Here is a 14,031-nt window from a genome sequence, read left to right on the forward strand (position 1 = left end):
ACAGTAACTCGGTAAAATCATCAACAAAGCTTGCACAGTATTTGGGTGGTCTGTAGATGTTTAGGAAAAGAGCTTGAGAGGAGCATTTCAGCTGAAGGGCCACATATTCAAAAGAAGCAAAGTTTCCATACATAGTCTGCTTGCATTGAAATAAATCATTAAACAAAACAGCTACTCCACCCCCTTTCTTATGCAGTCTTAAGACTTCCTGTTGAAGACCCATGTATAACATATCCTTTGTTTGAAGTTACAGAGAGTAGACCTTTATTGTACACACGATCCGTACAAATGTAGCCTACCTAATACATTTGTTTGGGTTGTGTAATTGCAAATGTTTCTCCTAAACATATACAGTATATCATTTTTCTTTGTGTGTGTGATGCACTCTGATCATGGTAAGTAATGCCTACCTGAAGCCTTTGATGGGACACTGTTTGCAGACGTAGCATTTGGCCTGGTGCTTGGTGGATTCTGCAGCGGCCACACGGTGGAGGACAGGCAGCCAAACCATCGACTGGGGCTCCAGGCTCATCCACTCCAGGAAGTGAGACACCTCGATGGCAGGTTTCCCAGGGGCCTGGAAAATAAAGAAGATAGGGAAAGAGGGAGGGAAGAAGTGCAGGAGACTGTAAACAATCCAAATATAGACCAACAGCAGGGTAGGTACACAAAGTAATGACAGGAAAAGGTGTGCTTCCTCTCAAAAGGTGGTCCACCAGTGAGCTAGGAAATCAAAGAGAATACAAAAGATAAGAGGGAGAAGGGGAGGGTGAATAGGACACACTGTGGGATATATTGTGATATTTTTAACTACTTAAACAATTAAAAAGCTAAAACAAAGCAGACATAACTCTGTGAGTATACTGTATGTGTGTGTATGGGTGTCAGCATACAGCCTGCCTCTCCCTCAGACACCTTGCTGATAACGTGGGATAAAAAGGGAATAAACCTAATAAAAAAATGACTCGCCAAGCGCTGAAAATCCGTGATGTGCTAAATTCTCATTAAGTCTGCATCAGAGATGCATTAAGAGGTTGATTTCCCAGAGGCTTCCTCCAGCGCTCAAGCAGAGTAGCATAATAAATGTGTGTGTGTGTGTGTGTGTGTGTGTGTGTGTGTGTGTGTGTGTGTGTGTGTGTGTGTGTGTGTGTGTGTGTGTGTGTGTGTGTGTGTGTGTGTGTGTGCACTGATCACACAGACTGTGAGGTGTAACGAGGTATAGAGTCTCCGGGGGATGCAGGAGCTCCTCTCTAGTAGTAAAGTAGCCAGCTCCATGTGTGAGGTCAAATAGCAGATCCTCGCATACCCAACACCTGGAAGTGACTGACTATGTTCAAGAGTTTTGAACGATTTAAACATCATGGAAAAATATACTGATAAATATGCAATTATTCTTCAAAACTCTATGCTTTCAGTCTCATACATTTAATAATCTGTGTGTGTGTGGAACAAGAATCCACATAGAAACACTTCTCACCCAATAATTTTTCCACAAACAACCATATTTGTTCTGTATAACTGCGTAATTCTGAATATTCTCAGTCCCAAGTCAGTTCATATTAACGCATAGAAGATAATTTAGCAATACATCTCCAAACTGATGTGACCCATTTTCAAACAAAGACATTTGTGGGAATATGGGTCAACTCCCAAATTGCACTACATGGATATTTTGTCGACAACTAAACACCCTGACATGGAGCAAATGGAGAAAGGAATTGATTTTAATTAGCTTTAGCAGATATAACAAGCGTGGGCCAGAGAAGAGTGTATGTAATTAGCATCTGCCTCGGAAATGAGGGAATTAAAAAGCTTGGCCTAAGCCACCTTCCAAAAAAGCTGTGGCATGCTCTTAACGACTCCTCACTTATCTGGTGTCCCAAATTGAAAGTTGCATGCACTACAACCCATGCTAAACGTACAACTTCAGAAGCATTCAGAACAAGCAAAGTTGGGCGAAACAAATGAATTCATTTTTCCTCTAGCTATTGCTCTATGTACTACTTGACCCTTTGGCCTTGCTTCTATCATTCTAATATATCATTTATGATCCACAGATTAGGGGTTAGGTCATGGTTAAAAACATTATGCATTATCTACCACGGACTGCATTTCATGTAGGCTACATCAGAAAGCAATACAATGCAATATTAATGTGATGTTACATTGTGAAGCAAGACTCCATGTGGTGCAGTTGGGGCTTCTTCATGTAAAGTAATAATAAACTCTGCCAATGTCAATAAAACACAATTGTCTTCAGATGGCAAACATCATCATTCTTTCATACTTGGCTTTAGATGGAAAACCATCCAAAGGCAAATGTTACATTTTTTAATGGAGACGTTTCTGCCTTTAGAATTCTGTTTCTGTATTTTTCTTGGCACAGACAAGTTCTGTTCTGATTATCCCGAGGACACTTTTCCTCCACAGTAATTATTAGATTAGGGGTTTGAGACACCAGTCTACTGTAATGAAAAAGGGGATTTGAAGGTTGAATCCAAATATCTTGTTGCGACAATCAAGCCATTGATTAAAGTCCGGAAATTAGCACAATCAAGACTTACAACACTCTCAGGTGGTGGTCAGTGTCTCTCTTGCTTGTGTTGGGCAACTAAAGTCCATGTTGGTAAATCTTAAAATATGCTCAACGCTCGAACTCTTTTTACCTGATCAAGGGTGAACTCACAACAAATACCAGACAGATAATTTCATCTGACCTTAGTCCATATAATGTGTTTAGTATCTGTGATTGTGTTTATGCGTTGTGGTAACTCGGTCCTCACCACGCGGAAGCAGCTGCGGACGCTGGGCTCCACGTTGCTGCCCCCGAAAGCAGCGACTTCCCCCAACTGTCGGGGGATCTGGATGGCTTCATGGAGCAGCAGGCTGAGGTGACGCTGGTCGGTCAAACCTCCTGCACCAGACACCTGACGGAATAAATCTGCAACCACCAGAACATACACAGAGGAATGTAGCACCTGCATTACTGTGCACCACATTTTGTATGCATGAAAATCAGTTGTTTGCATTATCATAGCATCTGCATACATCTCCTCTACGCATTTACACCTGATACTATAAGGCATTTGTGTTGCTGCGTTACATGTTTTCAGTTTTTATTTTTATTTTAGGCAGGCGTCCACAATTTGAAAAGTTTGCCAAGTTGGTCAAACACAGCAACAAATGCAATTTTTATTTATTTATTCTTTTAAATGAGTCACCAATCCCAGGCAATGGAGTTTACCAAACCTATTTATGTGAAATAAAATTCACTTCAGTGACTTATACACTGAGACAGACTCAGTATTATATATATATTAGTGGCCTGGCTGGTCTTCCGGGAGATGAAAGAGCTGCATAAGTGGAGTCTTGTCAGGTTTTGGATGAGGCCTTTACCGGGCTTGCTGGGACTGCGCCTGTCACTGAAGAGATGAATGCTGACAGGCGTGTGAGGCTGCTGCACAATGCCAGTATAAGCATCCCATGTATTCCCCTCTCTGTGTACTTACTCAACCCTACAGGGACAACACTTGACTTTAACACCTGAATGTTAAACAGCCTCCTTTATAGAGCTCCCATAACCAGAGCTCATGAGGCCTGTTTGACATTTTAAATGTTCACATTGAGCTGTTTGATAGAGATTAGTTTTGGACATCTTTTATGGAGACACTAACACGTTATATAGGCCTATTACATCGGAAACATGCAGCCTGCAATGTTGCAAATCCTGCAGGGAGATAATGGAATTCATAGTTAGCCACACAAGCTACTCACTCTCAGAACATCCATTACTAAGTTTGTTTGGGATGGCTTCAATATGTTTTCAGTGATAACTAGTATGAACACAAGTCACCCTTTCTTTTCTATTTAATAATTGGAGTCTGACACCCACAGTTTAGGGTATAAAGCCTTTAGTTCATCACATGCCATCACTTACTGAAATGAACACCCTAATTAAACAAACTACTATAATGAACCCAGTATTGGATAAATGAAAAAATGGCAAATCAATCGAAAACGTTGTAATAGAAAACAAATGGTGCGAATCCAGTTAACACTTTAAATATCTTCAAATTAATTTGGTGGATATAATTGGAGGGCTGGAAAATATTTTAATCAACTGCCATGTGTTTTTTTATTGAGAAAACTAAAGTCAAAAGTGAAACTGGGTGTGAAAGCAGAACATATTGATGTCTGCAATAATATGCTTGTGTGGTGGCAAATGTTCAGTAAAAGCTCATCAAATTAAAAATGTTGTGTCCAAAAATGATATCATGGTATCATCGAGTACTTTTAAAAATATGAAGCCAAAGACTTTTGATGATGGAATTAACACCCACCATCTGTACCTCAAAGTGGGTTCATATAAATGCTTCAGATGCATTTGCACAATATTATTCCAGTGTTATTCCAGTGACGTCTGATAAAAAAAGGATCAGTCAGCGAAATGACGAACCGTTAACGCCACCACATGTCTATCGAATTCCAGAAAAAGATTGCTGACTCACCTCAGGGACCGTTCAACTGAAGGCAAATCTGTTATCTCTCAGCCTTTAAGAGCTGACACAGATGGCACGCCAGGCATGAATAATCCGGGCGTGGGTTTGGCAGTTATGTCTCTGATCTTGTATCAACTACAAAGTTCAAATCAGTTCAAATGCTCTCATTTCATTCTCACCTATATTCACACGATGACTTGTAAACTGGGTTTAAAATAGAACAGTTAAAATATCTCATACAACCAAAAATAAAGGGAGCTCTTTGCTAGTTGAATGAGCCATAGAAAGAGAGTGTGCATGAATTCTGTCTCTGGCAAGCAATCTTTTTTAATCCCCCCCCCCCCCATGTACTTTGTAGAAGTAAAGAAAGCTTTCTCCATTAAGGCAGGAGACTCATTTCCTCCATTAGACTAAGTGGATGCCTTTATGTAAGGCTGGCAATCAGGGCCGTTTTGTTTTGGCTCATTGTTTGCAGTTGAGGAGATGCATTAGGCACATCAGCGAGCATCAGACCCACATTTATACTTCTCTTGGACGTCTGCATTGCACAAGCTCACCAATCCCATCTTGAAGCTGAGAGCACGCATTTTGCCATTACGAGCACTAGTGGAAAGAGAAAAAAGCAGAAGAAATGTATTTTAAGGTTACAATTTTTATAGTGAATGAATTCAAAGTGGGGAGGAATTACGTGGGTCACAGCGATACAGTACAGGTCAGCGCGACACTGTCAAATGACATTAGAGCACATCCAGAGTACCTAATGGCATGACAGGGACATTATGAAGTGTTGTGTCCATGGGCTCATGTGTAGAGGAACTATAATAAGCTCACAATGTCACTTGCAGACAAATACCCACATGGATACTGCATAACCACCCAATTAAATACACATATCGAGCACTTGTGAGGATCTGAGCTGCTGCCCAAGCTGGAAAAAGGTTTGGGCACTGGCCTATGGCAAGGCCGGTGAGATCCACGCTGTTGTGCCCTGACCTGAGCCTGAAAGGGCTTCATTAGCTTTGATTCTGCTTGAAATACAAACACACCGTATTTCGTGTTAAGATTTCACAGCTCTGGTGCCAACACAGCCTGGAAGAAATTACTGCAGAGCTGAGCAGCATTGGCATAAACCACAGGCTTATCGAATTTACATTTGAATCGCTAAGTGAGAACTCAAGAACATCACATTCATCAGAGAACACCAGATCAATGAAGTAGAAAATTGAATCAAAGAGTGAGTTACATTTCCAGAGCTAGGGTGTTGCTTTGAATGTGTTCAACAATAAAACAGGGCGGCTAGTTAATAAAGTCACATGGAGAAGCCTTAGACGAGAAAGAGCGGGCAACACTGTCTTTTTCTCTGTTAGATGAGGATCCGAGGGGGTCGAGAGGAGCACATGGGGGCGACTGTGGGTGTCGCAATGCCATCTTCCATATTCACCCCAGCGCTGCTCCTCCGGGGACATGTCACTCCTGCTCGCCCTGCTAGTGTGACGCGCCTTTGGAGGACACACACAAATCCAATGATATACGCACAAACTGAGCTTTAATATACAGCAATTTAAGCACACCATTAAAAATGCCAACATAAACATAGGCACATCTAATTCAGATTCACAGTCGCTATTTATTGGAATACAAAAAGCAATTACTGAAATGTATGCAGAAGGTTAAGCCTCTGATTGTCTCTCATTAGCAGCGAGTAGTTAAGAGCTACCGACTGAATTCACAGCACTCCTGGGGTTATCACTGTATCTCTGCCTCTGTGCTCCCTGTTTTCTCTTTGGAGACAGCACAACATAGTCAATCAGGAGCAAAGATGGGGGTGAAACTTGGTGTGAAAGAGGATTTGTTTATACGGTGTCTCAGAAGGGATGATTGGCCCTGTGCCTGGACATTGTTATCAGAGCTGTAGCCACACTGTGGCCCTTTATAGATGTCTGTACAACAAGCCATTGAACCACTTACATCAATCTGCAGACAGACAGTCCTGGGAGAGGACTGTAAGACACAGTTGAGAATAGTTTGTAAACTGTTTGTGGGGGGCAAAGTGAGACTCAGATCTCCATTAGTTTTTCTATTACCATTGACTCATATGACCTGGTGTATTGTGAAAGGGTCCTAGCAGTGCTAAAGTATTACAGCAGACTTGATACTGCACCATCATTCAGGACTATCTATCACTGTCATGGATGGCAAGTGACACACACACACACACACACACACACACACACACACACACACACACACACACACACACACACACACACACACACACACACACACACACACACACACACACACACATGTAAAACCACCCTGGAGAGTTGTATTCTCATTATGCATCAAATCAGACAGTGAGAAAGAATTAACCAGAGAACATTACACAGTCCAGATTTGCAATGTTAGTGACAAAAGAGATCACATCCATTTCATGCAATAGAGTAAATATAAATATACATGTTAGATATAGGGGGTAGTGGAAAGCAGGTCCCTGCAAAGAGAAAGTACGGAAAATGGACGGGTAGCTGGAGAAGAGAGAGTTTCTGGGCATTGCAAGGTTCACTTTAGCAAAGCACGAAGCTCTTAACTGCCCAAGGCGCCTGTCCAAAGGCAGCCCCCTGGCACTGCTTGTGTAAAAGTCCTATTTGTGCATCAACGTCTACTGTATATTGAGCCTGTGTGTTACGTGTAAAATAACAATAGAGTGGAACAATTGAAATTCCCCTTAGGGTTCAATAAAGTACGTCTTCTTCTTCATATTGCAAGGATACTGGTGTATGCAGTATATTAGTATGCCTATGGTTGAACCTTTGTTATATATACAGTACTACATTGGACTGGTAAAAAATATATGTTGCTTTCATAAAACTTTATGAGGATTGCATGAAAGAGTGTGCCATTGAGAGGGCTGGTCTGATATAACATCGCACTGCATAACATTCTTGCTGCACCATGGACAATAAAGACAAAGGGTCGAAAGCAATGCAGCACAACCAGAATCACCTCTTTATTCCATACAATCTTCTCTCTTGTGAAAGCTTGGCGCATTACCCACAATGCAACTTGACTGCCAACAGCTTGGTTGGAGAGGCTGGTTGTGTTATTCTGGCAGCGGCTGGTGTTGCTGCACGCCTCAAGCAGTGAGGAAGAGGAGCGGTCTACAGAGGTCTGGTGGGCTCATCTCTTCCTGACTCCACTTGAAACTTGAAGTCTTCGACCCCCACTGACGCTGACACACTCGGAGCAATTTATCCCTCTGGACTTATAAAAGGCTTTATGCTACTTTGTTCACCTTTGAAGTGGAAGGCCTTCAGCCAAAGACCTTCAAACAGACTTTGGTGTGTCAAATTGTCTCAGCTTACTTTAATGTACTACGATACGAGAGCCAAGTCCATTTGTTTATGTTTATATAGCACATTTAAAAACAACAGGAGTTGACCCAGTCGAGGCAGGTGGGATAGGATCTGCCTCGATACAGGCATACATAATAAATGATATAATAGGTGTATAAAAGGCAATAATACATAATGTAACACAACAAGCATAAATAGAGAGATCAAACCAAATAGGAGGTGAGGAGAAACCAAGTAAACCAACAACAGATTCAAAAAGCAGGACATTACGAAAATGTTAAAAGGGGACTTGACAAAAGTCGAGGGGCTAAGTGGAGGCTTTAGCTTGGCCTGAGAGTAGCAACAGAAAAAGCTTGATGATTAACTACTAAAACAAGAGTAGTATAATTATCTTGAACGACTGCTTTACGATTTTCCACATAATTCACATTTTTCAGCGGTCATATAAACTCTATGGTCAGAGCCACCTATTCAGGGTGAATCAGGAGTAAGCCAAAATGCAATGCAATAAAGTAAGGTAAAGGCATGTTTCTTTGTATTTAGGTGCTTATTAATATTGGACTTGAAAAGGATAATCATGTTACTCTATGTCTGCCGGAGAAACTAACTTGATGACCGAAGGGCATATGTTAGCTGTGATGTTAGAATATACTCAAAGCATTTTTCAACACAGCTCTCAATATATACTTGGAGACATCCCACCGCAGGTTACCCACCTGTCGTAGACGTTGAGCAGCCAGTTGAGACACATGTCGACGCAAAGAGGAATGTTGACCAGGATGGACCTCTCCTCCTCCAGCTTCTCGTACAGAGACGTCAGACCGTGGATCATCTCCACCACGTCCATCACATGCTCCCCCTGCTGCAGCTCCTGCTCCCGAAACACGTCCACGAGGCTGCTCAGCGCCACCAAATCCACTAAAACACACACATAGAGACATATTAGAAACACAGACAGAAACACTTTGTGACCATGTGCATGGACTGTATGCTTTTGAATTGAAAAATTGTTATGTGTATGAATGAATATTTGGTATTTTTTGTATGGTTAAAGAAAGAGTTAACTTATCATGTAACCAGTCATGAATCTACTCATGCTGGAGATAAAACAGCTACATTCATACATAGATGGCTGCACATTCACCTCCGAACAAACACTCACAGGCACAGGATCATCCTCACCTCAGCAAATGAGAGTACAGGCCATAGCATAGTGCTTATTCACCCTTGTTGCCCACTTAAGCCTGACCAGATGTTTCAAGAGCAGTGACACAAATTAGATTTTGCTCTCCTAAACTAATTTGATGGCCCATCCCGAGGAGTGGAGCTAAAAGGGTGTCCGTTGATGCCAGGTATAATTGGATAGCGCGATAATGAGGTAGAACAGAGAGAGGAGATAACAGGAGTATTCTCTGGGTTGTGAGGAATCACCTAAAATGTATTTCTGATGGGCTCTTAGGCAGCACTGCTCAATCATTCACAAAGTGTGCAAAGAGGAAGAGAGAGAGTGCTGTTATCAAGGCGGCCTAGCAATTAAATTCTGTAACGATATCAACTAGCAGGGTGAGATAAGAGAGCGGGCAAGAGAAAAAAAGAGAGAAAGTCATTGAAAGAGGTTTTTCACAGTACTCTGAGCATGCTGAGGGTTTATTACAGCAACTCTGGGACGGGAGGAGAGGACGGTTTGGAGGAAGGTTGCAAGAAAAGGCAGGGAAGGAAAGGGGCTGAACATGAGGAAGGAAAAGTGTGAAATTGGCTACTTGCAGCAGCATATATGAGCTAATCTGGTGTCAGTGGGGTTTAGAACACTGCGGGCTGGCGAAAGATGGACGAAGCCAGTGTTCAGTGGGGATAGGGGAACCAAAAGCACCGAATGTGAGGCATAGAGGAATACAAATAATCATGAAGAGTAGTTGTGGAAGAATTAGCCATTGTTATAGCAGAAAGTAAGAGGTTCTGGCCCCAGTAGAATACAACAAGTGCTTTGACCCTGAAGGGGCACGTTTTCAAGCCTTAACCATGCGGCAAAAATTAATTGCGTTCTCATTTGTACGTCAAATGGACCAATTAATAGCTCTAATTACCTAGCACACCAACGATCCGCGCTGTAATGAAAATGTTGAAGTAATGCGGCGCCTGAGTGGTTTCTAGTGGCTCTTGAGTTTATCAATACATTGTATTTCTGCATTTCTAAGCCAGCGTTGGGGAGAATATTTCTACATTTCAAAAGATTGTAGGGAGATGCGATGACCTCTTTGACAACTGAATAAAGAAATGTGCCACAGCTAATCGTTATATCTCTTTCGCAAAGAGAGCTTGTCCTCGAGGATTACTGATGGTGCAGGATAACACAATATCAATTAATCAGCCATCCCAGCGTTGCAGGCAGGAAATGCCATCGATGAAAAAGCTTTACGTACATCTCAGAGCCTTCTGAACTTTCCGCAGCTTCATGGCTGTTCTGTATGCAGAGAACTTGATGTTGTTCATATCCGCTAATGGAGGGAAAGAGAGAGATAGAACGAGATTAGAGTAAATGAGAAGATGAGGGGAAACAAACCCACCCTGCCATCGACCAATTAGACGTTGCTATCTCTTCTCTTGGTTATCACACATTGCAGACGTGTATGTGTATGTGCACATGCGTGTGTCTAGCTGAGCATGTGTTTGCAACAGCGTTTCTATCCCCTTTAGAAGTGTCAGATCAGATTAAAAGTAAAACACATGATGTCGTTTAATCACAATTAATTAAAGGCTAAGCAAAAGGCAATCACAGTGCAGAAAAATTGGTCCTTGTAGGTTAATGATAGTGGAGATGTAGTCCCTGAGGTGTTTGAAACACAGGGCCTTTAATGAGCTGCGTGACAGGGCCTACAAAGCGGGAGCCTGGTGGATTCGTGCTGCTGCTGCCGAAGCTCAGTGGGGGTCCTGAGCAAACGAGCGGGACTTGAAGGGTAATTTAATTGTGCCCTTACTCACCCAGCGCTTGGTAGAGTTCTGTCATCTTTGGATGGTCCCAGCACGTTGTCTGGGCCTGATGGCTGGGGGAAGACAGAAACAAAATGGATAAAAGGTGGAATAATTTGTGAAGCAGGCTAGAAAGGAGGTTTCAATTTCAGTCCAGAAACATCAATTGGAGTACAAATGAGCTGAGGGAAGCAGAGATGAGAGGTGAGGCGGACGGTAAAAGAAAGGAGATGAGACATTAACATGTGAGGACTGGATAGGACGACCGCGGTTACAAGAGACTTTAGGCCTGTAAAGGGAAGACAAAGGTCAAACATGATTTAAGTTAAGGCATCAAAGTCCCAAACCCCTGCCTGAGATAAATTGCTTCGTGGCTTCACTTAGGGAAAGTACATGTAATCCAAACCCGCATATACAAAGCAAAAACATACATTTTCATCCCACTTCTGTCTCTGGGTGCATGAAGAAAAAAAGAAAGGTCCAATAAGAAAGTACAAACGCATCGAATAAATCAGAAACTCAAAAGCAGGATGTCTGCCAGGACCCAGGGGCCTTTTTGGGCAGCACTCATCGTTTTACCTGTGTGAGTGGTCATTGATTGCTACCCAATGAAGTGCTACTCAGATACTACTCCCACTCCTGTTGGTACAGTAATATAGCCCATAAAGAATTGACTAGCAGACTTAAATAAGACCCACGAGATTCTGTTGCACCTGATTAAGAAAATAAATACCCATAGCTTGCAGAAGAACTCCTGTAAATCTGCACAGTTAAAAACCTGCACACAAACACACCATACTGTAGGCGTAAACACACACACACACATTGATAGTTCATTGATAAAACCAGCAGAACTTTAAAAGTGAAATAGTATTGATTAGTTAAATAGATTAACAGATGAGTGCTCAAGCAAATAGGGCTCACGGGTCCTCTCTGGATCGTTTACTATTTATTTGCTATCCAGTGGTATTTCTACACAAATGAAAGGATCTTTCAAATTGTGAGGCAAGAACTGTTCGGATTTGGGTTGGATTTAGTAGTTAGTGATGTGATTTAAGTTGTGTCAAGGCTGGTAGTTTTCTTCTCTTATTCCCGAAAATACTGATACAAATACTACCATCCAATCACAAAAGTAGTTTTGAATAACCGTACAAACAGCCTGTTTCAGGAGAGTTTAGTGTGAAACCTAATAGAGAAACAGCAGACATGTTCATTACTCATAAAGATCAAAAATACTAGCACCTGAATCCAGAAATAACGTTATCACAACAAAGAAATTGACCATGAGGTTACACTTACTTGATGTAGTAGGGCACTTTGTTTGGGGAGATTGCACGCTCCCAGGGTATCTGCACTGAACCTGAGCAAACACACAGAAACCAAATCAATCTCAGAATTGGCATGTTTCGCATGAAAATCCATTGTTCATAGCGTGTCCAGACAGTGTGTCCATTCAGCCCTTCATAACAGAGCCACTCTGGAGTACACCAAGCGCAGTAAAGCCAAAGAGACATGTCTATTGTGTCGGGTTTCCACAGAGGGCCGGTTTGTTTGGCCCAGCCTAACACACGTGAGGCAGAGCACTCGGTGAGACGGGTTGACTGTAGCGATCTAACCGGCCTACAAAACTGAACCACGTGAGGTTCAGCAGAGGATCAGACAGGACAGACTGCACCTGAAGAAGCAAGAGGCAGACCATACGCACCGCTACACTGATAAACAGGCTTACACGCAACCGTACACACACCTTGTCATTGTACATTTTATCACGACACAGCACAATGCAGATTTAGATCTTGCGGTTCTGCACAAGTGAAAAGTACTCCAACGCACAGAGACTGAAGTAGACTCTCAAATCTAGGGGCAAAAAATGCATTACAGTAAGTGCCTCCTCTCAAGTACCGACACAATACATTTGAAATAAAGAACCTGCACAGGTATCATCAAAATAAAGTATTCACTGTGGAGGAAATGTCAGCTCTTGGCATTATATAATCATATTATTAAAGTTGTTAATACTTGTGCATCAATGCATAGGTAACATTTAACATTGGAAGCTAGTCCAAATGGAAATGTTTAAAAACCTTTCATAACATTGTTTGGTTGTTCAGTCAAGCTGATCCCTATAGGGGTTGTGCATCCTCCAAAGGATCACAAGATTCATCTTTTAATGGGTTAGCAAACCAGTTATAAGTTAAACTACATCAATTTCAACTATGTCCTTGTCTTTTCTCTGATCAGGGTTTATTGATTTGCTTTCAGGGGTTAATTATTGTTGAGTTTTGACATCGGAGGACACAAACAAAATAAATGTAGATTTCACAAATTGCAAAATGCTAAATTGCCTTTGAAATGTAGAAAGGTAGCGTTACAAATAGAAATACAAAAAATTGAATAAAAATAGAAGTAAAAAAAAAAGAAATTCAAGTTCTATTGAACATTGAACCGTGGCACAAATAATCTGTTTAAAACAAACCCCATAGGCATGATGCCATTTGTACAATATGGACGACTGTAGATGTTTAGGGTTCAGTGGGCTGAGGGGTCAGTTGGGTTGCTCTATATACTGTAAGCCCCTGTGAGCCAGCGTGACAGCAGTGAAACAGGAAGGGGTTAGGAGGAGGCTCACAAGCACACAGCACTGCAGATGCCCCCACACAGAGAGCACTGCAACACACATCAGCTTCAATTAGGAAGAGTAAATCAACATCTTCCGCCCTCCTGCATCTTCTCTGTAGCCTTTGAAGAGCACCAGGTGAAAGAAGAGACAGAATTAACAAATATTTATCTCCGCTCAAATGAGAGTAATGACGGATCTGATGAGGGATGTTTATCACAGCGATGTGCTGGAACTGAAGAAGAAAGATGAGCAAAGCCAGCAAGCTCCACCTCTAACCCAAATACACACACATGGAGTGGTTTATAGACTTATCGTAACAAACTGCAATACACCTAACCCTCTTTTTCATCACCCTACACGCTGAGATGGAGCTTTTGCACAGAGCGGCGCATCATAAGGAACCAACTTCAAATAGCAGGAGAGGGGCTTACTAGAAAGGAAGTGCTGGGATCCGGGGCCAAAGTCTCTATGTGCATCCTGGAGCTGCTTCAGCCGCTCCTCTATGGAAGTGAGGACACACACACACACACACACACACACACACACACACACACACACACACACACACACACACACACACACACACTCT

The 14,031-nt window shown here is 42.1% G+C and overlaps 1 protein-coding gene across 2 annotated transcripts in view; it reads right to left on the reverse strand.

Moving 5' to 3' along the window:
- Positions 1–406: 406 nt before the first annotated feature.
- The window catches only part of drp2 (dystrophin related protein 2), a 132,294-nt gene continuing 118,669 nt past the window's right edge, over positions 407–14,031 (reverse strand). For both annotated transcript variants that reach the window (XM_010784573.1, XM_010784574.1), the window contains 8 exons: positions 13,874–13,951; positions 12,122–12,182; positions 10,835–10,896; positions 10,276–10,350; positions 8,572–8,773; positions 5,017–5,102; positions 2,784–2,941; positions 407–577 (listed from right to left, as the gene is read on the reverse strand). In XM_010784573.1, the coding sequence (XP_010782875.1) occupies positions 407–577; positions 2,784–2,941; positions 5,017–5,102; positions 8,572–8,773; positions 10,276–10,350; positions 10,835–10,896; positions 12,122–12,182; positions 13,874–13,951 (893 nt within the window). The remainder of the gene's footprint in view (positions 578–2,783; positions 2,942–5,016; positions 5,103–8,571; positions 8,774–10,275; positions 10,351–10,834; positions 10,897–12,121; positions 12,183–13,873; positions 13,952–14,031) is intronic.

The sequence above is a fragment of the Notothenia coriiceps genome, unplaced genomic scaffold (genome assembly GCF_000735185.1).
Source record: "Notothenia coriiceps isolate Sejong01 unplaced genomic scaffold, NC01 NC01_scaffold00026422, whole genome shotgun sequence".
In the NCBI taxonomy this organism is placed as follows: Eukaryota; Metazoa; Chordata; class Actinopteri; order Perciformes; family Nototheniidae; genus Notothenia; species Notothenia coriiceps.